This window comes from Natator depressus, chromosome 2, assembly GCF_965152275.1.
Source record: "Natator depressus isolate rNatDep1 chromosome 2, rNatDep2.hap1, whole genome shotgun sequence".
Lineage (NCBI taxonomy): Eukaryota > Metazoa > Chordata > Testudines > Cheloniidae > Natator > Natator depressus.
The window spans coordinates 152,574,721-152,600,907 of NC_134235.1; the positions used below are offsets into that span (position 1 = coordinate 152,574,721).

At 42.1% G+C, this 26,187-nt stretch overlaps 1 protein-coding gene across 5 annotated transcripts in view; it reads right to left on the bottom strand.

The window, feature by feature from the left end:
• Nucleotides 1–26,187, bottom strand: part of COL15A1 (collagen type XV alpha 1 chain) — a 270,398-nt gene that overhangs the window by 49,636 nt on the left and 194,575 nt on the right. For all 5 annotated transcript variants that reach the window (XM_074945147.1, XM_074945146.1, XM_074945144.1 and 2 more), the window contains 9 exons: nucleotides 23,185–23,229; nucleotides 19,985–20,047; nucleotides 18,068–18,103; nucleotides 17,892–17,975; nucleotides 11,355–11,420; nucleotides 8,969–9,004; nucleotides 7,630–7,692; nucleotides 5,744–5,821; nucleotides 5,596–5,631 (listed from right to left, as the gene is read on the bottom strand). In XM_074945147.1, coding sequence (XP_074801248.1) covers nucleotides 5,596–5,631; nucleotides 5,744–5,821; nucleotides 7,630–7,692; nucleotides 8,969–9,004; nucleotides 11,355–11,420; nucleotides 17,892–17,975; nucleotides 18,068–18,103; nucleotides 19,985–20,047; nucleotides 23,185–23,229 — 507 coding nt within the window. The remainder of the gene's footprint in view (nucleotides 1–5,595; nucleotides 5,632–5,743; nucleotides 5,822–7,629; nucleotides 7,693–8,968; nucleotides 9,005–11,354; nucleotides 11,421–17,891; nucleotides 17,976–18,067; nucleotides 18,104–19,984; nucleotides 20,048–23,184; nucleotides 23,230–26,187) is intronic.

A 26,187-nucleotide genomic window follows, 5' to 3' on the forward strand; every position in this document is an offset into this window, starting at 1 on the left:
ACCCTAGAAGGCTATTCCGATCCTGGGCATTCATATAGTGACTTTTTTACCCAGAGACCCCAAAGCACTTCACAAAAGTATCTATAATGTTCTCCATTGTACATGTGGAAAAAGCAAGGAACAGAGAGGTGAAGTGACAGCTCGCAGTCACACAGTGAGTTGGTAGCACAGCTGGGAGTAGAACCTGGGTCTTGTCATTCCTAGTCTGACCTTCTATCTGTGCTGCCTCTCGATGTCAAGTGGTGTAGGCAGCCTGGAGGCCTATTTAGGAGCCAGCAGGGTGCCATGAAAGCTTAGCTTTATAGCTGTATTTGGATGATATTCGCCCTCGGGGGTCCACATATCATCTGATTAATAAGATCTGAAATACTGATATTGTCTGAATAACAGTCTGTTCACCAATCCCTACTCCAAACTAAGAGACTGATCTCCAAATTGATGGACTGTCAACTACCTTCTCCTCTCATTCCAAATTGGCAACCATTTGTCCTTTGCTGTTTTCTAACAGCAATAATGCATATTCATGGAGAGGCCTAACCCATCATCTATCTGATGATTAATGTGTCAAACTATAGTTTGTGACTCACATATAGTAATTCACTGTGTAAGCAGCCAACTTAAAAAAGAAAAGAATTCACCACAGGATAATTCCTAAGCAAAAATATGATTAACGTTGGAATATTTTCAAGTTGTGTCATCCATCTAGTACCATCACGTATACTTCTCTCCTGCCCAAACATAAGTAAATTAAAAGAGAACTTTTACAATTAGTAATATAGGGGAGTGTTACTGAACAATAACAGAAACTTCAAGAATCTGAAAAGCCCATCAATACTGGCATCCAAATCTGCTATTTAATAATAAAATTGCGACATGTTACAGGGGATTTCAGACTCTTCTTTCACTTCCTGTTTGTAGTCAGATTGTGCCTGAGTGATGTCAGCTGAAGTCTAGGGTAGGAACAGACAGCAGCTGACAGGCAGGTTCTCAGGGATGTGAAAGAACCACAAGATTGCCACCTCAAATGTTCAAAAATCATGGGTCAGGCCCCCCAAAATCATGAGGTTTAAAAATAAATAAATTATGGGCTCCTTTTCTGTCCCTTCTGGTTTTAGAGCCTTTAAAGAACACTTGGATCAAGCTGCATCCATGAGGGCTAGAGATATAAACCATCAAAAATAGGTGAGATTCTCACATAATACCAAGTCTCCAGGTGCTGGGGTTTTAAGTAAAACATCAAATAGTGTGAGACTCTCAATAAGATCATTAGAGTTGGCAACTCCCTCATTATTTCCTGCTTCACGATTCCAGCTCTGGCCCCTCCATGATGAGTATCAGTAACTTGGAGAGGGAGCGGAAGGCAAGTTACCACCACTTGCAGCAGCAAGGGGGTGAAAGAAGCAAGTGAAACAGCCTGTAAGCATGGGGCTTACAGGAAGAGAGGCATTCTGCCATCAATGGCAGGGTAGGGAGGGTAAATTGGACCCTCTGATAGGGAGAGGGTACGGTTAGCGCTTTGATGTGCTTCTTTCAGGGAGCCAGTTCTCCCTAATCCTCCGTACCACCTTGGGAGGGCCAAGCTATCATTACCAAGGGAGAGCCAACTCCCTGGGGGCATCACCAGTGCAAGGAAGCAGATCAAAGGTGCTAACTTGACCCTCACTCTAGCAGAGGGTTGGTTTTAGTGCATATTTTCTGCTTTTGTTGTCAGCCATGCTGGCCTCGTAAGAATGCCGTCACTCTTGACCTGCTGCTGGAATTTGTACTGGCATCTCAGCCCCCAAGCAGCTGCTACTACTTACTTAGTGCCCTATATCCAAAACTGCTGCTATTCCTCACCCTCCCTGCTGTCCTTCTGGAGCCTTGAAAAGCAGGGAAGCAGTAGGTGGGACAATTCTCTTACATCTGTAACAGGCTTCTTGGGAGCCTGCCCCTCAGCTGATCACACCCCAGGCATCATAAATAATCAACCTTGAAGGCCCACAAAGGTCCCATCTACTTTGAGGACCTCAAGTCATTCTGCTGCAGTTGAGATCAGGTGAGGCTCTTGAGATAAAAGCCCCTTGACTTCAGTTCAGTTGTCAGGTTGGCTGTGCAACTGCACCAGAGTTTAAGGGGCATCTGGAGCCTCCTCTTATGTTCCCTGCACAGCGTACCTATATTGCCAGATCCTGCACAGCCTCCTGCATTGGTGGATGGAGCCTTGACTTCACACTCCCCTCACGATGCTATGGCCAGCAGAGCTGAGCAGGCAGAGACGAAGAAACAGAGGCAGATTCATGACTCTCTGAAGCTCCTACTCCATAGCTGTGCTGCCCCTTCCTCAGGATAGATTGCAAGGTGACAATCTGATCCCTAATGGGGAGGGAAATGGGATTTTTGAGGGATGGGTCATTGACTCTGAAATTTACTTCCCCAGTTGATTTGCCAAAGCCTGATTTTTTTTTTTTTTTTACTTTCTTGTCATGCTGCATCACTTACTGCTTCAAAGAAGAGTACTAAACTCATAAGAGGGAGGGGGAATGACCATTCTGGGAGGGGGAATTTGGGAGGGTTCATTTTTGAACATAAAAATTGGTCCTATTATCTAATTTTTTAAAATACAAATTTCACATGGGCCCAGAACCCTGGATAGTCACAAACAAACAACTACATACGTACACAAAATAAACTCCTTGCGTTTCTGGAGTTCCCTCAGAGTGAATTGTGGAAGAAGAGATAATTTGTCACATCTACTGAGGTGAATTAGAAGAGGGTCAGGCTTATCTCTAGACTCCCTTGTTTTTAGTGAGAAGACATAATTATGTCATCCTATCATTTTTAAAGGTCTTATTTTTTTATTCATTTCCTTTTTACTATAGCGTAATTTGTAGGAGATACTTCTGCTATCACCACAAAGAGTCCTTCGGTGATGAAGTGCTCAGGCTTCAATCTCACAAACTGCTTGCCTTGCCTTCAGACATTATTACAATCGATATATTTTGCATTAGGATGTTATAAAGCAACGGAATGGGAATGAGGGAGGAACTGGATGATTCTAGGCATAGAAAGACTGGACCAAATCCTGAGACAGCATAAATGTGTCAAATTCGAATGAAGTGTAGCCATTTAGGCAACTGTCAGTAAGGGCTTGTCTACACTTAACACACTACAGCGGCACAGCTGCAGTGTCAGGTTGCCCTGCTGGCTGAAGAAATCCACCTCCCTGAAAGGCAGTAGCTAGGTGGATGGAAGAATTCCTCTGTTGACCTAAAACTGTCTACATGGAGAGTCTTAGGTTAGTTTATGTCACTCAGGATGTGGATTTTAGCTGGGTCAACCTAATATTCTAGTGTCAGGCAGGCCTAAGGCATTCACGTGGTACAACATGTGTACCCTGAGCTACTTGAGCACCCTGTGGTGGTATAAAAGGATCCTGAGTGCTCTTCAGTGGGGGTGGAGAGGCTAGGTCAGAAAAGGGACATGTCCTGTCAGAAAGGCCATGTGTCTAAGTCAAAAGGCAAGATCAGCTCATCCCAAAGTGATTTAAGGGGGCGGGAAGGGAACTTAAGGCGATGATGTAAGTTAGAGCAGCCCTCCCAAGATACATTTGCACCAAAGCAACCAACAGAAGTGGCATGCAACACATCCAACCAGCCCCTCAAAAAAGACTTCAGTAAAACAACAGGTACTGACAAGGTACCCAGAACACCATAATTACTGTGTGTCAAAAATCCCCTTTGCTGAAATTTGCCATCTGGCACAGGGCATCCTTGGCCATATTATATCAAAAGCTGAAGCCAGGCGATAGCCAACCGTTAAAAGGAAGTGGTTTAAACCACTGCATAATATTTCATAGTCTATCAACCCAGCAGGTCACCAGGGAACATGGCAAAAAAAGAAAGCTGATGCAAACAGACACAGCACAAGAAACATCAACTTCGGCACATAACAAATGGCATCAGCAGGAGGGCAAACAAATCATAGGTTCCCAAAAGGATGCGAACCTAACACACAAGCATGCACCAGAGGCAACCAAAGCATTGCCAGTCAATCTGTGCCACCATCATAGGTATGGCATAGGATGATATTTCAGAAATTTCTCTACTGCATTCCTGCCTGCCATCTTTACAGATGCTCCCAACCTTTCATTAATGTCATTAGTGCTATAGATCCTGTAGCCTTTGTCAATCTGCTAAAAGCAAACTGCCTGCTCTGTCAATTTTTCTAGCCAGCTAGAGTTAAACCACAAATTCACCTGGTGTAATTTGCCTTTGAATCACAGCAGGATCTCACTTTGTCACTCCAGGACACTCACTTTAAATGCTGGAACAAATTTTCCAATGTAGATGCTTGCAGCTGTGCACTTAGAATTGTATGCATATAATTTATGATCACAGATGTGATGTGTATGTATAAAGTGAGTATTTGTGCATGAACTTAGTCAGCTTGGCACCCAACTAGCAAGTAACCATGTAAATACCTGATGCAGATACACCCATTGGGCATTTACATTCATAGTTTAGCCATGTGTGCAATCACATGTGCCTAAATTTGAAAATCTGACCTGCTGTATTTTAAACTTACTGTACATCACTTTTACACACAATTTTCAGGATTGCATTTTCCACACTGAGACTATTATAGCTGTAAAAGGAACAGATAAAATGCTCATTAAAACTGTGGGAATTGAAATAAGCAGGGGTCATGTTGTATCATAATTTGGGGACAGGAATTAAGAGCTGATATCTTCCTAAAATTCAGACATGCCAGATTCATATGTGAGGTAAAGCATGCATGCAGTGGAAAGCTTATGCTCCAATAAATGCGTTCGTGTCTAAGGTGCCACAAGTCCCCCTTTTCCACTGAAATCAGCGGAGTTACACAAAGGATGAATTTGGCCCCAAAATGCATGTGGTCAAGAAGGCCACTCCCCTCTTCTAGCCCAGGGAGTTTTTTTAAATCTGACAAAAAACTGGTGCGTTCCAAGGTAAAGGGATTAAAATAATCAAATCTGGAACTCACTGCGACTGATTGTACCAAATTCATCGCTGCTGTGACTTCATTGAATTTGGCCAACTAGTCTTTATCGTTCAACTATTTTCGAGTTATTAAGTTTCAAGCTTTGGGAGCAGCATTCCTTGTAGAGTCAAAACATTTCAAACCTAGGGAGCCTAAAGCAAAGCATCTAAAGCTATATTTAGGTACTTTAATAAATGGCCTCATTTTCATGTCCAGTCTGCAGCTTCCACTGAAGGCAAGGGAGCTGAACATAATTCAGCACCTGTGAAAATCAGGTCAGACTTATATAGATGCCTGAATATGGGTTTAGGTTTCTAGTTTTGGGAACAAGTTTTGAAAAATTTGGCCTCTGTTTTTTAATAATCAAATGATACATATGTGCTATCACTTGTTAAATTCTAAACCAAAACAGGAACAATTTGCAGTACTGTATACCAAAGACAAATACTTCGAAGACATTGCTGTCTGTGGGTCTGAAAATTATGCTTCATCTTTGCTGAATGGTACTGAAAAACTAAAGCTAATTGACTAAGTTGAGGTAATCTCTGTAAAATCAAAAAGTACAAATACATTAAAAAATAGCAAATATCTTACCATAGGCCCTGGTGGTCCCACTGCCCCATGCTCACCCTGTGAGAGAGACATTCATATTAGTGATGAAGAGAAACTCTAATGTCTTGTTGGCCTGGTTAGTAATGGAGTGCAAGTGTCCCAAAAGAACTTGGTAACAGTATTAGCCTACCTTCTGCCCTTGTCGTCCTGTAAGTTCTCTTAGAGATCCATCTGCAGATATGATAACTCCTGGTTCTCCCTTTTCACCCTACAGTTCACATAATCATTTTGTGATGTTTATACAACAGTTCTAAACAAAGCTTTACTTGCACAGACCAGACAGCTTCAAAAGGTCAGTGCAGCAACATTTTTGTTGGTTCAAAGTAGTGACAGGCTGGTGGGAGAGGTGGCAACTACAAAAATGTGACTAGGGTGGATTTTAATTGGGGGGGGGAGATGAGGGTTGTTTCTTTTTTAACCATGGTACAATAAAACAAAAACATCCTGCTCCTAAAAACCCTGAAAGAGAACCAAAATAATACAACAAGCCTTCCCTCAGCTAGTGCCCCTAACTGAAAGTGTAACATGAAACCTCAATAGCTCCCTGGCTGTCATCAAAGCAGAGGTCTTTTCTTCTAAACATTTGGAGCATGATGCTGTCCTATTACCTCTAGCCAATAAACTTTAGTCACCAAGAGCTGGGCTGTGAACCCCTTAGTTTCACTAGTAAGCTGCTACTGCAAGGAGGGCTCCAATTCAATTCAATGGGACCAATCACATGAATAACTGCTCCGCAGTGGGAATAAGTGGTTCCCAGTGTGGCCCTAGTAGCTGCCATCACCCACCCTACTGCAGCCAAGGCATCCTGAACGACCTGGTCCCACAACCTCAAAGTGAAGAAATTTGGCCTCTGGCTTGACACCAACCACTGCCCCGCTCACCACAGTGACTCTGCTGAATAGTCAGCTCAGTGCACTGCCATTCTATTGCATCTTCCCCGAAGCTTTAGAAATGTTTGAGTTATTCATACTTGGGCTCACAAGAAGGCTTGCCTTGATGCATCACTGACCCCATCTCCTGTTCAGTACTATGGACTCAGAGCCGTGAGGAAAGTACCCCAGGGACCTCTAAAGGAAGTATTTCCCCAAATATATATTCAATGGCCCACACTCCCAGGGGTCTTTCAGTTCTGAAGCCTGAGATCAGTAGCCTTAAAAACAGCTGCCATTCTTGGCTCAGGATCATTGGAAGATCATTGACGCTGTGGTCAAACACATGCCAGAAGATCAGCATGCCATCTTTCATTCACTGGCATGTAATTTCACAGTTAAGAGTGCTAGTTTTGCTCCGCTCTGGGAACCTATTTCAGACTTTAATTAAACAGTATCTACACCATCACATTAACTGACAAGAAATCAACAAAACAGTTGTATGAGCTACTTAAGAAAGCAAAGGATCAGAAGAGTGGTCTTTTGCTTTCCTTTTTCTCTTCTCTTCTCCAAGGCTGCAGTACCCCAGTTGTTCCTGACCACCTGCTTCCTGCTCCCATTCCTCTCCTAACAATGCCACAATCCCAAACCTCACAGAACTAGAGTCCTCAAATCCTGCTCATTCTGTGTAGTGGGGTTCTGCTACAGGCAGGGTCCTCTGCGCCCATGGAGGAGGGAGCAAGATTTGTCCTTCTATAATTTACATAGCCTTTTTGCTGTGATTCCTTTTTCCTTCCTATGCCATTGGCATGGATGATCAGTTTACAGAAAAAGGTCACCTCACACCCAAAATGTTTAATGTTTACGCAGAGTCATTCTGACAATTGTGCAAAATGAAATGTAGAGTTTTAGCATCAGAGTCTGTATATTAGTCCCCAAGAGAATTTCAAGGTATTTTGTTTAATAGTGCTGATTTCCACTGACATCTCTTTTGAAACTCTAGTACCAACTCATTAATATCCCTGTGGAGAGCAAAATGAAAACCATAAAAGCAACAGAGTAATGCCACCAGACGTAAATGGTTTAACCCATTTCTGAGCATATTCATCTCTCTAGTGCACATGGGATGCTACTCATTCCTTCTTACCTGTTGTCCTTTTGGTCCTTGTAATCCAGTCAGTCCAATGTTACCTTTTGGTCCCCTTGGGCCCTAAAAGGGTAAAAATAAAAGTCTTTTATAACTGGTTTGGATAAGAGCTTTTCAGATATCAGTTGAGAATAAGGAAGCACATTTTGATCAATTTAATTTCTTATAGTTGGAGATCTGAAACTTTGAATCACTCCAGTTTTAATTGTCCCAGGAATCTCCTTTCCCTTGTCTAAGGCCACTGCTATCTGCATCACTTAATTACAGAAACTATTCCCTACAGTTGTTCTGTGGAGAAAGGTTGGCTTGCATTTTGTGTTGCAGATTTCCCTTAAAAGTGCACTGAAAACCTTTTTTTACCGTGCAAAAGCTGAATTCCAGTTTCTGTGTTTCTTCTGCATCAGTAAAGAACAAAACTGACAGCTAAAGCAGGATGAGAGTGACATTTAAGTCTTCACAATTATTCTAGTAACAATTAGGGATCTTATACAGCTTGTTACATTAATTTTTAAAAGCTTGTCCATTCATTTTATCCATTTCCATGCAGCCCACAAAACCCAGACCTACCTTTTGCCTAGATTATTCTTCCTATGGACTATGGAGCCTGGGATCCTGTATCCAAACCTACACTTTGAAACCATCAGTGGCTTTTGAAACTTTTGAAAAATTCTTATATTTGAATCCATAAACTAAATAAAATTGGTAGGGAGTTACAATTTGATCACAATAGACAGCCAGCATGACACTAAGGTGCTGGGACTTTGGTATTATATCATTTTGGAGAAGTCCTGTAACATTTAATGAGAAATAATTTTGCAGAGTTCTTTGTATCATCCTATAGAATTTAAACAGGGTATTGTGTCCCTCTTATAGAATGTTATAGGATGGGCCAAAAAAAACTATAGAAAGGATATAATTCTCCATTAAATGCTATAGCTTTGAAGGTAATTTCTTTAATACCCTATTGATTTCATCCCTATTAAATTCTGTAGGGCTTTTCTATAGGGACTAAACACTTATCAGACCTAGTTACAGATTTAAAATATGGCGCTAAACTGAATTAAGTCAAATGTTAGGTATAAATATGATACAATTTATGTACCAAAATGGATGATGCATCTTTTGACTGCCATTGAACAAGTGTTTATTTCTACAGTATTTGTAATATTCTGTCTAGTTTTACTCATTTCTGTCTAGTTTTATTCTCCAATTTGACATTTATGAGCTTTGAGAATTTGTCAGGCTTTGTATCAATTTTGTATGATTCCAAATGCTGAAACATTAATGAGCTCATTTCCATATTTAAAACTGACTTAAAACCTTAGAACATAATGCTTACAGGAAATCCTGGTAAACCGGGCCTGCCGTCTGGCCCCTGTAAAACACAAAAAACCCACAAGTACATATTATAGACTTGTAAAGTGGATTGTGCAGTTTCTATGTCTCTCCTAGTTTGTGAACATTAACTATTTTTAATGGTATTCACATGCAAAATACTTCATTAAGGTGGTGTTAAAGTTGCAGACATGCAGCACTGTCCTATGCTCTCTCCAGAGCATTAGAGATTAATTCTCAAATGTTGGAAAACCCAGGAAATGCAGAGAGTTTAGGTGACATTTCCCTCACAGTACAGCCACATAATATCTTAACTCTGCCCTCTCTGATCTCTGTCCTAATGACATCATGGTACTTTACTCCTTCTTCAGCCTCTGCTAGCCTGCAGCAAATAGCTCATGGATCTGTGGTGTTGCACAGAGCACAGCAAGGGCCCGTTGCACTGTGAATAGGAGACCTGATTGGGATTTGTGCTGGGCACAGAGGAAATGACAGATTTGTTGAGGGAAGTAAGGTACTGTTATCATCCCAGTTCCTCTTGCCATCCCCAGGGGGTCAAATTTAAGGCTGAATGGCTGTGCTGTGTGTGAAGAGTCATCTGTATTGTCTTCTTAGTCATGGTGAGCTTGGCAGTCTACTACTCCCCCTGTTGGCTCTCCTTCCTTTTTAGGGAAAGGTCTAAAGCCTGGCTGTCCACTACAGGTAGCCATGGAGATTCTTGGGTGGGAAGCCCAAGGTTCTCCTTCTCTCTGCAACCCTGTCAGTGATGCAGTATGGCCCACCAGATTCCCAGCATGCCTCCTCCAGACCTGTAATTGAAATATAACATGATATGCATTATATACACTGCCTAGCATGCATTTTTGCTGCACAATATGGAAGATGCAAGTTACACAGCGGTTAGAATCTGCTATTGTGAGAAATGCTAGACTGCACAAAGAGCTACTGCCAAAATTATAGGGGCCACTGGATGGGGTGAGCAGAAAAAGGCTAAGAGACCACAAATGACAGGTTGCAGAGAAAGGGCTAACAAAGTCCGAAACAGAACTTTCCAGAATGTCAGAAAGGATTCAGCCTTAATCTGCTTCACGGGTGGACAGAAGTTTGCCCCTTGCTCCAATTAAAAAAAAATCAACTGTGTTCAAAACAAGAATTAAACATTTACTTTGGTAACAGGAGCTACCAACACACGCAATGAAAATAATAAAAGATACAGTTTGTTCATGTCAGATAAATTGTTCTAACAGGATACTCTGAGCATCTGGCATTTCTTGCCCCATTTGGGAAGACTTAGCCCCCAAGCCTCTTATACACACTGCCCATGAGGTTTGTAAAGGTGAGCTACTCAAATCCATAAGACAAGTGGGCCAAATTCTACCCTCATATGCATCCATACAGCTCCCACTGAAGTCAATAGAAAATGAATGTGCTGTCTTGACTTCTCCTCTAGACCAGTTTTTTTAATCAAAAAGCAAAAAACCAAAAAACAACAACAACAAAAACACCAAGCAAAAAACAAACAAAACAAAAACAAAAAACCCACCCCAGCACAGCCTTCTTCCTCAAATGTGTCTTTTGGGACAACTAGTAAGGGGTTCTTAAATGATTCCCAGCCATTATTCACATGAAGCTTAGTTATCAAAGGGGGCGGGACCTGCAGGGAATAGCAATGAGCAAATCCAAAAACGTAACCTTAAATCAAGTCTGCTTTGCTTTGTATAAAAGCAGTGGTGCAAAGAAGCCTGAGCATACTGGTGAATCTAGCCGTTGGAGCTTGGAATCAGTTCAGAGAAGCATCCAGAATTTCAGATGTTTAACTGAACTCTCCTAAACTCCTGGCTGAAAAAAACAAGCCCAAAATCTTGTATCAATAGTTGTCTCATAAGATTTCCATCTCTTTCAGTCACAGCTAGAAATGCCATGAGAACAGCCTCATTTGCAGTAGTTCAGGATTTCTGGTTCCAGCGTCAGGCAGAAATGAACAAAATCTTATCAGAACACTTCAGGACCCTAAAAACAAACTAACAAGCAAACAAAATATCTGGTCCTAGAAATGGATGCAAACTTAGTAGGCTTTTATTTTTTTCTGCACCAATTCTCCTCTTCCAGTTAGGCAGACATCTGTCGTTCAGGGTCAGAGTTTGGCCCATCTCTAATTCTTTTCTTTATAATACATTTTACACAAATATAGGGAAGTTAATTTACCAACACAGGATCCAGTTCTGTTCTCAGAACATGTCTCTCTACATGTCCCACAGAAGTCAGTAAGGAGTGTGTGTGTGTGTGTGCGTATGTCTGAAGAACAGGGAGGTGGGCTTTGCATAGTACTTAAAGAGAAGCACTGAAGTATGAAACAAATTCTTGCATTTAATAAGGCAGAATATACTCACTGAAGGCCCAAGCAGTCCTTTAATTCCCGTAAAATTAGAAATTCCATCCGTATCATTGAGAAGTAGCTAAAAAATAAGGACAAAGAACAGAGTATCTCAAATATTTAATTGGTTCTCTGGGGTAGACACATTTCTAGAAATGCACAGACAGCTTACAACATCCTGTAATAACTGTGGAGATAGAGAATGTAGACCAGGCTATTGGGAACATTCTTTGCTTTTTCCTTTGGTGTCATGCATTTGGAATGCCACTACTTCGCATTTTTATTACACCTTACGTGTAACGATCTCAGAGTGCTTTGCAAACATTACAGAGCTGAGTATCTATGTCCCTGTGAGGTAGGAAACCCTACGTTACAGATGAGGAAACAGACACAGAGGGGTTGTGACTTGAGATCATATTTTCTCTATAGGTTGAAGATTAAAATAAGTGCTTTAGACCCCATGCTTCAATGCTGAGTGGGTGTTGGAGTCTGAGGCTATGGCTACACTTGCAGATGTAGAGCGCTAGGAGTTAAACCAGCCCTCGGAGACAGCAGCAGGGAAAGTGCTGCTGTGTGTTCACACTGTGAGCTGCAAGCGCAGTGGCATGGCCACATTGGCAGCTCTTGCAATGCCACAGAGAGAAATGCATTGTGGTGGCTATCCCAGTGTGCAAGTGGCTGCAGCGTGCTTTTCAAATGCGGGGGGGGGGGGGTGGAGTGTGACAGGGAGTGTGTTGTGTGTATGTGGGGGGAGACAGTGTGTTTTGGGGGGCAGAGTGTGTCACCATGCTGTCTTGTAAGTTCAGACAGCAGCAGGGGGAAGGGGGAAACCCTTGACATAAGCCCCCACCCCCTGCCTCTCTCTCACACACACACACGCACAAACGCCTGCCTCTGCAACAGGCGCATTCCATACTAATGTTTTGCTTTGTGTCCCGGAGCAGATAAGCATGCCAACTGTCAGAAATGGAGCTCTGAAAGGGGATATCCACATGCCTGCAGCTGAGTACAATGACCAGGACGGCCACTTGATTTAAAGGGATTATGGGATGTTTCCGGAGGCCAATCACAGTGCAGTAATGCAACACGTCATCCACACTGACGCCTGAGCATTTCAGCCAGGGCGCAGCAAGCTCTATGCTTCTCGTGGAGGGGATTACCAGGGGTGCTCCAGCCGCGGAGTTCAGGTGCTCTACGTGCCTTGCCAGTGTGGACACCTCAGGAGTTAGGGCGCCCGGGGCTGATTTAATGTGCTTTAACTTGCAAGTGCAGCCAAGCCCTCACTGTGCACATCTCATTGCAGGATTCAGGCTCTAATGACATTTTGTTCCTATTTCATTTTGGTTTCGGACCGCTTCTTTACAGATTGAAATTATTTCCCCCATAGTGTATAATGCAGTCAGACATTACAGTACAGCAGGATGGTGACAGCTTGATTTTGTAAACTATCCATATATGCCTTTTACATAGAAGAAACCCTCTAACTCATCCTTATTCAGTTTTTCCTGATTGCTTCATTTCTTTCACTTTCTTCCTGATAGTCCCATTTGCTTTAAAAAACATATCCCTCCTTTGATCTCAAATATGTCTTCACACAGACTTTAACTTGTCCAATTTGTCTTCTGATTTGTATATCATTCTTTCATCTAAGCAAGCAACTCTATCCACTCCAGACTCAGATTGCGTATGTCGTAAAACACATCCTGTGTAATACCAGCACTTGAACTCCAAACCACATCCCTTGCTATACCGGCTACAGACACAATGTTTTGAAAACTGCTGTTTGCAAGAGGGTGGGTCAGAAAAGGAAAAGCAGAAGAAAAATCTCCTTCGACCATCGCATCAGGGGACATTTATAGCCACTGAGCACTAATACGTACAATGAATTGGGCACACTCCAGATTCACTTCCCTCCAGGTGTGGTGCAGCCTCCTAAAGGATGTTGTTCTTTGCTGGATGCTGCTACCTGCCTCCTTTTTCTTCATATGCCACAATATGTGCAAAGATGGGTGCCAAATATTAGGAGCTGAAATTCGTATGTAGGCACCTGGAAACCTATTTGAGGTTCATGTGTCAGCACTCTGCCCCTGAGGAGAGCAGCATCAGACCCCTGTGCAGTTTGCTGTGGCCTGGCTTCCAGTGTAGCAGAATCACATTGGTTCCACTGTATTCCAGGCTCTGTGTCCCTCCAGACAGGGGGCAAAATGTGTGCTAATTACTTCAATTATAGTAATAAAAGCATTCTGCTGTTGCAATTGTTCTGCCATATCTTCAGTTGGTGGCAGAATTCCAGGAGCCCTGAGGTTACACAATCCTTTTGAATTACTCAGTATTTAACCATTCACTTTGGGGCTGATCTAGAGACTACTGAAGTCAATGGAAAAACTCCCATTGATTTCAACCTGCTTTGGACCAGACAATTTGTGTACAGTGTAAACGATCTGTAGCCTCAAGCCTCAATTAGACTATATGTGTGTCAGGCAAGCACACACATTTTAAGCAATTCTATAGCTATATGAAAATACAGAGTACAGAGATGCCTATCACATAGCAGGCTCCTCGTCTGTCCATTCCACTCCAAGTGTAGCCATTTGCCCTGTTTTTTTTGGTTTGTTTGTTTTGCAAGCAACTTTCACAGTGATAAATGCAGCAATGAGACCGCTCGCCACTTCACGTCAGCCTTTTGAAACCATATCCTGGGCCGCGAGTGCTGCCTAAAACATGGGACTTTCTTTTTTTACTAATATGTTGAAGTAACAATAATATTCGTTAGCTTTACTGGTTAATGGATTCTTGGATTTTAAGTACATTATGTGTGGAGCTTTCAACTGCTCATCCCATGGGACATTAAAACACTAGAGGCAGAATTGCTAAAAGAACATAATGCAAAAATCACTTAAATTTCTTTTCTATTTCCTGGATCAGACTCTCTCCATTCCTTCCTCATTAGTTTTTTGGACATTAAATATGATGGATCAATGACTGAAAAAGAAAGTTTGCTGCTCACTTTCCCCCGCATTGGTTTCTACTGAACTTTACGGTGGGGAAAGGGGGAGGGGGGAGTAGGGGATTTCAGTAAAGCATCAATTACAGTTTTACACTGAAAAGACAAATGGTATAAATGTTCTACCAAAGGACAAGTGTGACTTACTGGCCCTTCAAAATGACCAAAATATAAAAGTTCCCAGAGCAAAATAGCCTAAATGATTTAATCTGATCACATTTTAGCATTTCATATCAGCAAATTACAACAAACTGGGAGAAAAAAACCCTTTAGTATTGGGCTTTGGATTGACAATGTGTGGTGAATGTCGAACAGAATTCAGAAGAAAGGAATGTCTGAACAACTGAGACTCTCTTTGGGAGATGATGATGAATTTCTGTTGCAGTAACTCACCTGGGCTCCAATCACAACAATTTGAAGCCCTATTGTGCTGGGCACTACACAAACACACACAGGTCCTTCCCTGAATTGATTGCAATCTAAGGCTCCAATGCTGCAACCTGCAAAGACTGCAGTGACTGAGGTGAATGACGCTCGTGTATTATCAATTTCAAGACCAGAGCCCAATTTCCTTCATCTATTGTCTACCCAGTAATATCTGTCTACTACACAAATAATAAAGTTTCAAATATAGAAAAAGAATGCTATTGTGATGTTGCTCTAGCACGATGGTTTAAATTGCCAAACTGACTGACAGAAAGTGGCACGGTGCTGGCATGTCTGCTTGCATTAGGTCTGCTGTGTGTCCAGTGCTACTGATGCTTCTGGATGTTTTCCTGTGAGGCTGAAATAGCAAAATGTACAGGGACGCTATAACTCTCTAGCTAAGAAAACCTCTATAGAGCAAAGTTAATACGTCTTGCATAAATACACCGGCTATTATCAGATCAAGCCCCACCTGGTCTCTCCCCTACATCATCTTATAGAATCAACCTCCTCCAAATTCACTGTGCTTTCAATGCCTCAAAAAAATAATAATCAGACAACTAATAGTGGATAGGTTGAGAGCTAAATGGGGACAGTTATCACTTACTTTGTCTATTTATAATAACAGTTTGTTGCAAATGCATAGACAGTTGAATACATTTATTTTTAACCCGCTCTTTCATCTCATATGTCATTTGTCTTCCTAAACTACAAGGTCTCTGGGGCAGAAGCTAGGTTTTTGTATATATGTATCTGAACAGCACTTAGCATAATGCGGCCCCAATTGACCATGGGGCCCCTGGACACTACTGTAATATATAGTGAAGGTATTTGATACAGGAATCTTGGACAATAGAGAGGACACACAATACATTTCCTCGGCAGTAGTTAATCACCGTATTAATGTGTGGCAATTGTGAAGTGTGTGGAGAAGCTGCTTGGCCTCCAGCATGCTAACATTGTGATCTGTGTCAGCTTCAGGGATGCTCCGCACTTCACTCACACATAAGTGCCTTCCACCTGACGATCTCATAATCCTTTACAAACATTAACAAACTGAACCTCAAAATATCCATCTCAAGGGGGCATGGTTATCAAACAAAGGCAAAAGATGTTAAACGTCTTGCCTAAGAAGGTCACCCAGAAGCACTGTGGCAGAGCTAGGAAGAGACCTTAGATCTCCTGAGTTTCAATCCGAGGCCTATACCACCAGATCATCCTTTTACCTGAAGGCTATTAAAAAGCTGCCAAAAATTAAAGCAGAAACTGGATGAAACACACAGCATTAATTCCTTCATTCACCCAGGGTTTTTGAGCCACTTTCAAGATAACATGCTCATTTTCGTCCTGCAAAGAAGCTACCCAAACTCCTTTGGGGCTTTGGTTGCCATCATTAGGGACCCACTTTCTGCGACAATTATTATCACTGTCAGAACCTCGTTGCTTTAGTCAATATAAAATGTAAAGTCTAGTTAGCTTTCTGACTTTGTTATTGCCTAGCTCCTATCATGCAGATTCCTCACCTCTGATTACAAGCCTTGGCAGACTGCAGCTAACCACCTGACTTCTCTCAAACAAACAGAATCCTTCAGAGGGTAAGATTACATGGCTCTCCTGAGTGAACAAGGTTCCTGTAGCCACTCATAGCTTCTCCAATTCCCAGTGTCATACCAAATTGACTACACAGACTTTTGTAATAAGTTTGCAATTTGGTTCATCTAAACTTCCAGGCTTCTTTTTTCCTACTAGTATTATCTATAACCTAAAAGCCTGAAACACACTAAGCAAACCCCATTGAAAATGTGTGTGGTGTGAAAGGATGTGCAGCTCTCTGAACCACCTTTCACCAGCATGCTCTTTGACACTTGCTGATACTACTTCAGCACAAGAGCTATTTCTTCAGTTTGTACGGTATACACCTGGTAGAAAGCATGGTGGAGTCTAGGCACTACTGCAGTTTGATTCCAGGCATTGCTGGAGTCACAGGGTGTGCCTATACTGCAATTAAGACACCTGCGGCTGGCCCGTCCCAGCTGACTCAGGCTTGCGGGGCTCGGGCTAAGGGTCTGTTTAATTGCGGTGTAGACATTCAGGCTCTGGTGGGAGCCCAGGCTCCAGGTCCCTGTGAGGTGGAAGGTTCCCTGAGCTCAGGCTGCAGCCCAAGCCCTAACAGCTACACCAAAATTAAACAGACCCTTAGCCTGATCCTCACGAGTCCAAGTCAGCTGGCATGGGCCAGCCATCGGTGTCTAAATGCAGTGTAGTGTAGACATGCCCACAGAGGCCCCTTTACTTTATACTTCCTCTATTCTGTATTCCCTAATTAATTTTTCTTCATTTTTATGGCTTCTGCAGAGTCACCTGCACACGCTAAGAGAAGCAAACACTGTTCTGTTAGAGTCTTCACTCATTTTACTGCCCTTTTTCATCTTTTTGTCATGGCAAGGTCATGGGTGACCAGACGTAGTAATGGGAGCCAGAGTCCACAGTCACAAGACAGAAGTGGAGTCAGCTGGGTCAGGATAGTGGGAAGTCAAAAGAAGGAGCCAAACTGGAGATCAGAACCACGAGTTGGGAACCAGAGTCAGGCCGGGCCAGGATACCAGAGGCTCAGAGGCAGGAACTAAACTGGAGGTCAGGAGCCACAAGTAAGATGCCAGGAGGCAAGCTGCAGGAGGCACACAGTCCAAAGCAGGGTGAAATCCAGTTGTTCAGACAGCTTCCTGTTCCAGCTGATGGCTTAAGTAGGGCCAGTGGGCCAATCAGCTGCTCTGGCACTCTGCCAATCAGACATTGGGGCAGAGCCTAACAGTGGAGCTAGGTTTCCTGCGTCCCAGGTAATCCATTGTCAGCAGGCTGTGAGGCGGAGGGTTGGAGTGTGGCTGTTCCCATAATCCTACAGGCTGGGTTTGAGACACATGGGTCATGACTTAAAACTATGATTGGACAAATGTGTGTATGTGGAGGGGGATTAGGTGTAGACATTCATTGCAGATTTTTCTCTTTCAGGGCTGTATCTATGACCGGAACATCAACACCAATACCAGTTGTTCTTCACTGCCATGTAACTCCAGATACATTTTAAGGACAGTAAAGTTCTTAACGCTTTACAAAGACACTTACCTGCGGTACTGCTATGATTGGCCCTGGTGGTCCTGGTGGCCCTGGTGGTCCAACAATACTGGCACCATCCCGTCCTGGTTCACCCTATTTCAATAGTAGTATAGATGGAAAGGCCATTTATTAAACACCAAATCCCCAGTAAAAATTCAATTAGAAAGAAATTGATCCCACCTTACCTTGGATCCTGTGTCACCCTTGTCCCCTTTTGGACCCTGCATGCAATTTAATAAAGGAGTGTTAACAATTTACAAGGGAAAGTTGTGATAATACTTTCCCTCCCACCATGAGAGAATAATGTTCATGAAGGGCTCGATCCAAAGTGCAATGAAGTGGATGGAAAGACTCTGGTTTGCAATGGGTTTGGATCAGGCCCTAAGCGTATATTGGTTCTGAATGTTTTTAGTAATTTCTACTGCCTTTGACAGTATAAAAGTATGATAGAGGGTTGAGAGAACAGAGAGGAAGGAAACAGAGAGAGCTAGTATTTTTCACATATAGCACTGTATTTTTTTCCTAAGAGAATCCAAGCATTAGATTTATTGAAGGGTTCACAGGTGGGTCTCATGCTGATTTATTATGCATTTTTATGACCCTAAAAATTATATTTTAACAGAAAGCTGATGTATTAAAAAGAGTAAACCAAAAACCTTACTTTTTGTTAGAGTTTATAATGCTTTTTCCATTGGTAATAAAAACATAACGCTTTGCAGTTACATGGTACTTGATTTCTATACCTCAGAGTTATTTACAAAGGTGGGTAGCACTTTATAGACAAGGGAGCCAAACCTACAGTTGGTGAAAATCAGCATGGATTTACACCAACTGGAGTTCCAGCCCAGATAATGTGAGAGACAAAGAGGTTTAAGTGACATGTCCCAGATTAAAGAGAAAACTAGGGTCAGAATCAGATTTCCTGTTTCCCAGCCCTGTCTTCAATCAACAAGATTACATATGCCCCTGACACAAATATGTAAATATTTCACTGAATAATAAATTCTATTGAACTAGGGTGACATTGCTAACTTAAACTAACATAAGCCAGGAAATTTAGAGTTAATTTACTCAGTTGTTCCTACATTTAACACAGAATAACCCCAGTTAATGACACTTTGTACCATGAGCACTGCAACTCTCAACAGTGAACACAAAGTGTCACTCATGACCATGTAGAGAAAAGAAACAAGCACTGCTGTAATGGCTTAAAGTAATCCAGAGTAGGGATGTGCATGAGGTGCAGGGTTTGGGGCAGGTCAGCTCCTCCTTCAACCTCTATAACTTCCCTTCCAATGGCCAACTAGCCATCTGGCAATTTCTGCCTCTCTCTAGCTCTCTTGTGCTGGAAAGTTTCCCAAGGATCCGTAAGTCCTCTCCTTGCTGCTAGGCCTGAGCTGGCTGATTGATTTATAATTTGGCTGGTTTAAATTTTTCTTAAAAACAGAAAGCAACCAATCCACATTTTTTAACAACTATGAGCAAATGGTTTCTAACATTTCACTTTCACCTGTTGGGTTACTGAGTTAAACACATATGAACGTTTAAAACCTGCAAGCTTCTATTTTTCTCCTCTTCTAATTTAAAAAATGACACTTTATTTCAGAATGTATGCAAACCAAAAAAGCATTCGTAGGCCAACATCTTTTCTGCCAAGTTTCAATACAGAGTGAATTAATTGCCAGTTTACAATAGAAATGCTTAACAATATTGGTGCTTGCAGATTTCTCTAGAAGCAGGAACTTACCAATACATTTAAAAATGTGTTATACCAAAGAGTCTCCAATTTTTTCATAGTGTGGATCATGTCCTACTATACAGATTGCTTTGTGGACACCACCCTTCCCATTGGTGATACAATTGCCAACTGTTTCAATTACAGTTAATTGTCTACATGGTAACGCAACAGCAGGAAAGCATCACGTGTCTTTTCAAGCTTCTGGTGCAGCTGGATACATGGATGAGAGCCAGCACAATGTGACCAGCCATCTCTCCATGGACCACTAGCATGTGCTCTGGGAGTTACTGGTAGTCCCTGGACTAGTTTGGGAACAACTGTGCTATGTGATCACACAAAGAAAGAGTATGGTGGTACAACTCACTACATCTCCAGGACGTCCAGCAACACCGGGAAATCCAGGTTTTCCATCTGCACCTTGCTCACCCTATCAAAACAGAAATACATATTCTATTATTAATTTTAAATTCAATGCAGCATCCATGGTATTCTATCAGCTTTGTAGAAAGCTGCTCAATTATTCCATTGGAAAAGTTTTAAACATCACACAGTAACCAGTCATTTAAAAAAAAATCAATCAGCTAATAAAGCAATTAAGAAAGCAGCAGACATAAATAGAGCTGTACTTTCTGCATTTGTTTCTTTATGTTTGGCCACATTGTTTCAGGGGAGACAAGAATCACCACACATAGCAGCCAATATGTGAGATTCCCTCAGTGAAGGAGGTGGCACTGTAGTTTTAAAATGTAGTTTTGCTTTTTTGAAGGAATTTTTATGCATTTACAGTATTATGCTCAACAAAACCTCTTAAAAGAAAAACAAAGTTGTAAAGGTTCTAAATCTGCCAGATGACCCTGGTTGTGGCTGCCATCCTGGATTCTCTACGCAATAGAAGGACTTAAAGATGATAGTTTATAAAATTTGAAATCTCCATTTTTCTTGGCACAGCACCAATAACCTTAATAGTATTGAAGTTTCTGCTTCATTAAGAACAGTTTCTACCCTTTTATCACCTCACCTTTCCTCTGCCACCAGCAGAGTATGTTACTGAAGAACAAATGGGCACTTCATTAACGGTGGGTAAAGTTTTCAAAAGAACCCAAGTGACTTAGGAGCCCACGTTCCATTTTCAAAATGGTGCTTGGGAGGCTAAATCTCATTGAAGATCAATGGGGCTTAGGTGCCGACACTGTACCAACCAACCCACCCACCTGCCCCATGGCAGCAAGTCTCAGAGCCTAGATCAAGGGGTTTGAGTGACGGAGCTAAAAATAGCAGTGTAGACTTTCCTGCTGGGGCTGAAGCTCGAGCTCTGAGCCCCTCCCACCACTCACTGGGTCTCAGAGCTCAACTCCAGCTTGAGCATGAACATCTACACTGCTATTTTTAGCCCTGTAAGGAGAGCCTAGTCAGCTGACTTGGACTCTGAGACTCGCTGCTCTGGGGTTTTGTTTTTGTTTGTTTCTTTGCAGTGCAGATGTAACCTTAGGTACTTCTGAAAATGTTACCCATTTTCTCTTAAGTAGCCACATGAGGTAAACTTCTCTAAAACTGTACAAACTGGTTCAATAACGTTTTAGCAATTCTACAAATGAGAAAAGAGTCTGTAGCCCATTTCCTATTTGTTAGTGAAATTCACGTCATCTCTGGAAAGCCCAAGCAGGTTTTGTATGCGCGAAGTGTGTGAAACACCGGGGGGCAGGGTTGGACGAAAAACCTGCAGAAGTCCTTCCCTATCATTTGTGTGTAACTGCATTTCTGTAATCACAGATCTCAGGGAATCTCCACAGGCTAGCTCCCTTCTCTACCTACTGCACCAGCCTATATGGGGTGAACAGGACTTCCTCCACAGCTTGCGGATGTCTGTAGGCTGTTACCCAGCGTACATGAAGGGTGCTATACAGCTGCATGGTGGTGCTTTATCAGTGACTCACCAACCGTAAGGTTGAGACAGAACAGAGGGTCTTGGGGACCTCCTCAACAGGGTGAGTTTCACCCATGTGCAGATGAAATGGGTTAGGACTAAGAGGACTAATAGTTAGGACTAAGAGCTGCTAATTCACTTCTTGTTGGAACAAATGTTCAATAATTTCACCGTTTTTCTTACTCAAGTTTAACTGGGAAAGAAAGACATGATTTTAGTTAACATAATTCACACTGTAAATAGTGCAGTATGGCCATGTCTCATTTTTTAACATTATTCATATCTTAACATTTTTTAGGCTATGTTTACACTACAGACCTTATTGCTGCTATAAGGTCTCCCACGTAGCCACTCTATGCCAGTAGGAGAGAGCTCTCCTGCCGGCATAATTAAACCACCCCCAATGAGCGGTGGTAGCTATGTCGGTGGGATAGCCTCTCCTGCCAACATAGTGCTCTCCACACCAGCACTTTTGTCAGTGAAACTTATGTTGGTCAGGGGTGTGTTTTTTCACATCTGTGACCGACAAAAGTTTTGCCAAAAAAAGTATTAGTGTAGACAAAGCCAAACATTATATCACTCCTGAAACCAGCATTCGTTCGGTGTCCTCTAGTTTTTTATTTCTGCTTGTCTTACTGGACACTTGAAAACTCAGTCCCTGTAAACAAATGAAAATAAAATAAAAATACCAACACCCCTCCCCCCCCGACACACACAAACACATACTTCTTTCATTCCTAATGGGCAAAATTTTAAGGTTCCAGAACTGTACGTTATTCAGCTCTAAGAGGACGAGTTATCTGCCAAGGTAGTTTTATTATTTATGGACTGAACCAATTGATTCCGATAGCTTATTTTTTAAGTAGCTTTGCAGTCACCTCATTCACAATAGTTATGCCCTTTAGAAATATGCTTTAAAACACTATTTATCACAACCGCATAACATCATTCAGTAATAATTACTGGAGGAAGGGCCATAAAGCAGAACACTTTCTTCAACAATTGTTCACACAAGGGAATGAGTTAGATCCTTGAAGAAATCAAAAGAGCTCAAGACAACTTGCCTACACATCAGTACATTGTCTTTAATTAGCATGCTGGCAAATGTCTTAGTGAAATGTGTTTTTAAGAAATGTATTCTCTGATTGCACAGAAATGACACCTCCATACAGATTGCTGCAAATTCAAAATATGTACAGCAGATGGAATTTATAACAAGCAGCAGCCACTACATTATGTTGTTTTATTAAAATTAAAACAAGCAGGTGTGTTATGATAAAACTGTGATAAAAGTTAAGCAAACAGAGGTTCATATTAGTCATTGCTTTAATCCAGTTTTCCACCACTGTAACTCTGTTGATTACACTGGAGTCATACTGGTGTACTGTACAACTGGAGTAACTCAATAGTGAATCAGACCCAGAATATTTTAAACATCACATATCAGTCAACACATCACACAGTTTACAGACAACAATAATTCAACTCAGGTACTTCAAAACATCCCTGGGAATTGTGTGTACGTGTATAATTAGAATTCTGCCAATATAATCAACATTTACCATCATTTTAGTACATCAAGAGAATAACTAGGCAGAAAAAACAATGCATTTGTAAATCAAGTTAAATGAGTTCCCCACCTTTAAACCTGCTATACCTGGTGGACCAGTATCCCCTTTTTCTCCCTGAAATGCAGATACATAGGTCATGTTAAATATCAAAATGCAGTACAACTACAGTGATTAAAAAAAAACCCTTGCTTGTTTAGAATTAAATAAAGTGCTCTCTTCAGCTCTGCATTACTACAGCTTTATGGTGGTGTAACTCCTCTTTCCTTACAGAGAGAATGGAAATACGTTGATTTCAACAAAGTTACACCAGTTTAAAATAGAAATAATCATAGAATATCAGGGTTGGAAGGGACCTCAGGAGGTCATCTAGTCCAACCCCCTGCTCAAAGCAGGACCAATCCCCAATTTTTGCCCCAGATCCCTAAATGGCCCCCTCAAGGATTAAACTCACAACCCTACATTTAGCAGGCCAATGCTCAAACCACTGAGCTATCCCTCCCCCATTGCATTGATGAATCAAGCCCAAGACATAATGAGTTTGTTTGCTGAAAAGTCTTCCAAAAATATTCTTTTAGGAAATGGTTTTACTCATGATAATTAGACTTCACTGGCTTCTGGTGGAAAAAGAAGTTTTTCGTAATAATCAATGATCTCATTATCCATAAACACAGATTTTAGATATGTATTTATCAGCTGGAAACAGAACACTAAGGTCACTGTGGTAGATGACCGCACCTGTGCTATGAATTAAAGTCACATCATTGATCTGGGATGGATAGCTCTATCTAAAAATATGATGAGTTATGTTGTACTAAACTTATCACTTAGTTGGACATTAAACTCCATGTGATTTCTAGTTGGATTTCTAGAGCCTTTTGTCACTCAGAGTAGGAGAAAACTGAATTTTTCTTCTGGCTTCACATGGTAATGAAAATCAGTTTCATCTGTGAAAAGTGGGTGCAAAACCCTACAACTGGCTCAGAATGGTGACATTGTACATCCACTTTATACCCACTTTGCACTGGAGTAAATTACTTCATGAGATACAAGGCAATGGAAAAATCAGGCCCTTTCATTGTCTGGGCAGGAATCACTCAAGAGCTGCCAACAAAAGGCTTGTTATAAATGGGGGGTAATAGTCAATGTGTTAAAATCCATAAAGTGATTCACAGGATTCTACGCACATCCCATTAGTATCTGAGGCCCAGATCCTCAAAGATATTTAGGTGTCTAGCTCCATGGAAATTAGGCATCTAAATACCTTTGAGGATCTGGGCCTGAGTGCCTCACAAATAAATGAATTTATCCTAACAACACCCTTGTGAGGCAACCATTATCCCCATTTTACAGATAGGGAGGTGAGGCATAGAGAGATTAAGTAACTTTCCCAAGGCCACATAGGAAATCTGTGGCAGAGCTGGAAATATCTTGTAAATCCCATGCCAGGTCTTTCACCACAGACCATCCTACCTTGCTTCTGTCACTGTGGTTACAAGGGGTGGGTCTTTTGGAAGACAAAAAGGCAGGTTTTTCTATAAAGCACAGAGTCACTTCCTGGAACTTAGACACCCACACATTTTGGGAGCTGTAACATGTAACCTTGAGCTAACAAAGGACAAAGAGGGATTGCACTGAGCCAAAACACAATGGGATAAAACAATGAATTTCTCCTGCCATACTATAACCAATCCTTCCAACCAAAAACACCTATTATTGCCCATCTAGTGATATTTTTAGTGATATTATTCTAGCATGTTTGCATTATGATTCCTCTCTTTCCTTATCCAACAAGTGTAGCTTTAAGACATCCTGAACTGGATTTGTGGTGATTGCTAGTCAGGATAAGCAAGGCTGGATGCTCTGACTGAAGAGTTCAGAGGAAACTCTGCAAAGGGAACCTCATGTTGTTTCCTAAGTCCTATTCAGACTGACCTTACAGGGTATGAGCATGATCTGTCCCTGAGTATCCCAATTTGCAGAGGTGGTGAGCCCCTGCAGCTTTCTTTGACTTCCATAGGAATTGTGTGTGTGTGCAGCATCTCTGTAATCAGGCTACTTACGCAGGTGCCTAAATATAGACTTAGGTGCCTACCCATAGGCTCTCAAGTTAGAATGTTTTGGCCTTGGTGTTTATTTATTGTGATATTGTACAATATGTACCATATAACTAGGACCCTTGGCTTTCAGTTTTTACTGAAAACTTCCAAAAAATTCCTGGGTTTTGAAAAAATCAGTATTTGGATTTTTCAGCTGCTCAAATTCCCCAGATCCAGCTCCCACCCTCACTGACTCTTTGCTGGCCTCCTCAGCATGCCTGTGCAGAGGAGAACAACTGCCAGTTGGTGGCTATCTCAGCTGCACAGTGGGGGGGAGCAAGAATGGCAGGGAGACTGTGGAGACCACCAACTGCTGTAGTGACAGGCCACAAGGAGAGGAAAGCTGTACCCCTGAGCACTGGCCCCTCCTGATCCCAGCCCGTCAGCGTGGCCCCAGGGCATACAGTCTCGTCCCCTTCCCTCCACCCTATCTTGCAGGGCACCCCTTTCCACCCATCTCCCTCCCACCCATTGCAAGTGTATCAGGCAACCCGTTCCCCAATAGGCACCTGCTTCCCCAAGATGGCCGCTGTGAGCAGCTGAGCTTAGAAACATGTTACTACTCAGAGAGGAACCCCAGGGCACAGAGCTGGGTCCACTTCACCAGCTGGACAGAGCCCCCTCCTGTCCCTGGGCTAGGAAGAGACCACACCAATCCCCCCATGGGACGAGGGAGTGAGCTGAGAAGTGCTGAGACTCTTTGAAAGAGCTGCTGGGAGTCTACGTGAGCCGGGACTTTTGGAATTCACACTGAAGACCTTATATCAAGTGTAACTGCTCAAGTCAACAGTAAACTGTTTTGTAAAAACGAAGGTTTTTTGCAATGGGGATATAATGGTTTCATAAACAATAAACTCATGTTCCTCTAAGGGCAAGTATACATGTGCAGCGCCGCAGCTGTACCAGTACAGCTGGTGTGGTGAAGACGCTCTGTGCCGATAGGAGACAGCTCTCCCATCGGTGTAGCTCTGTGCAC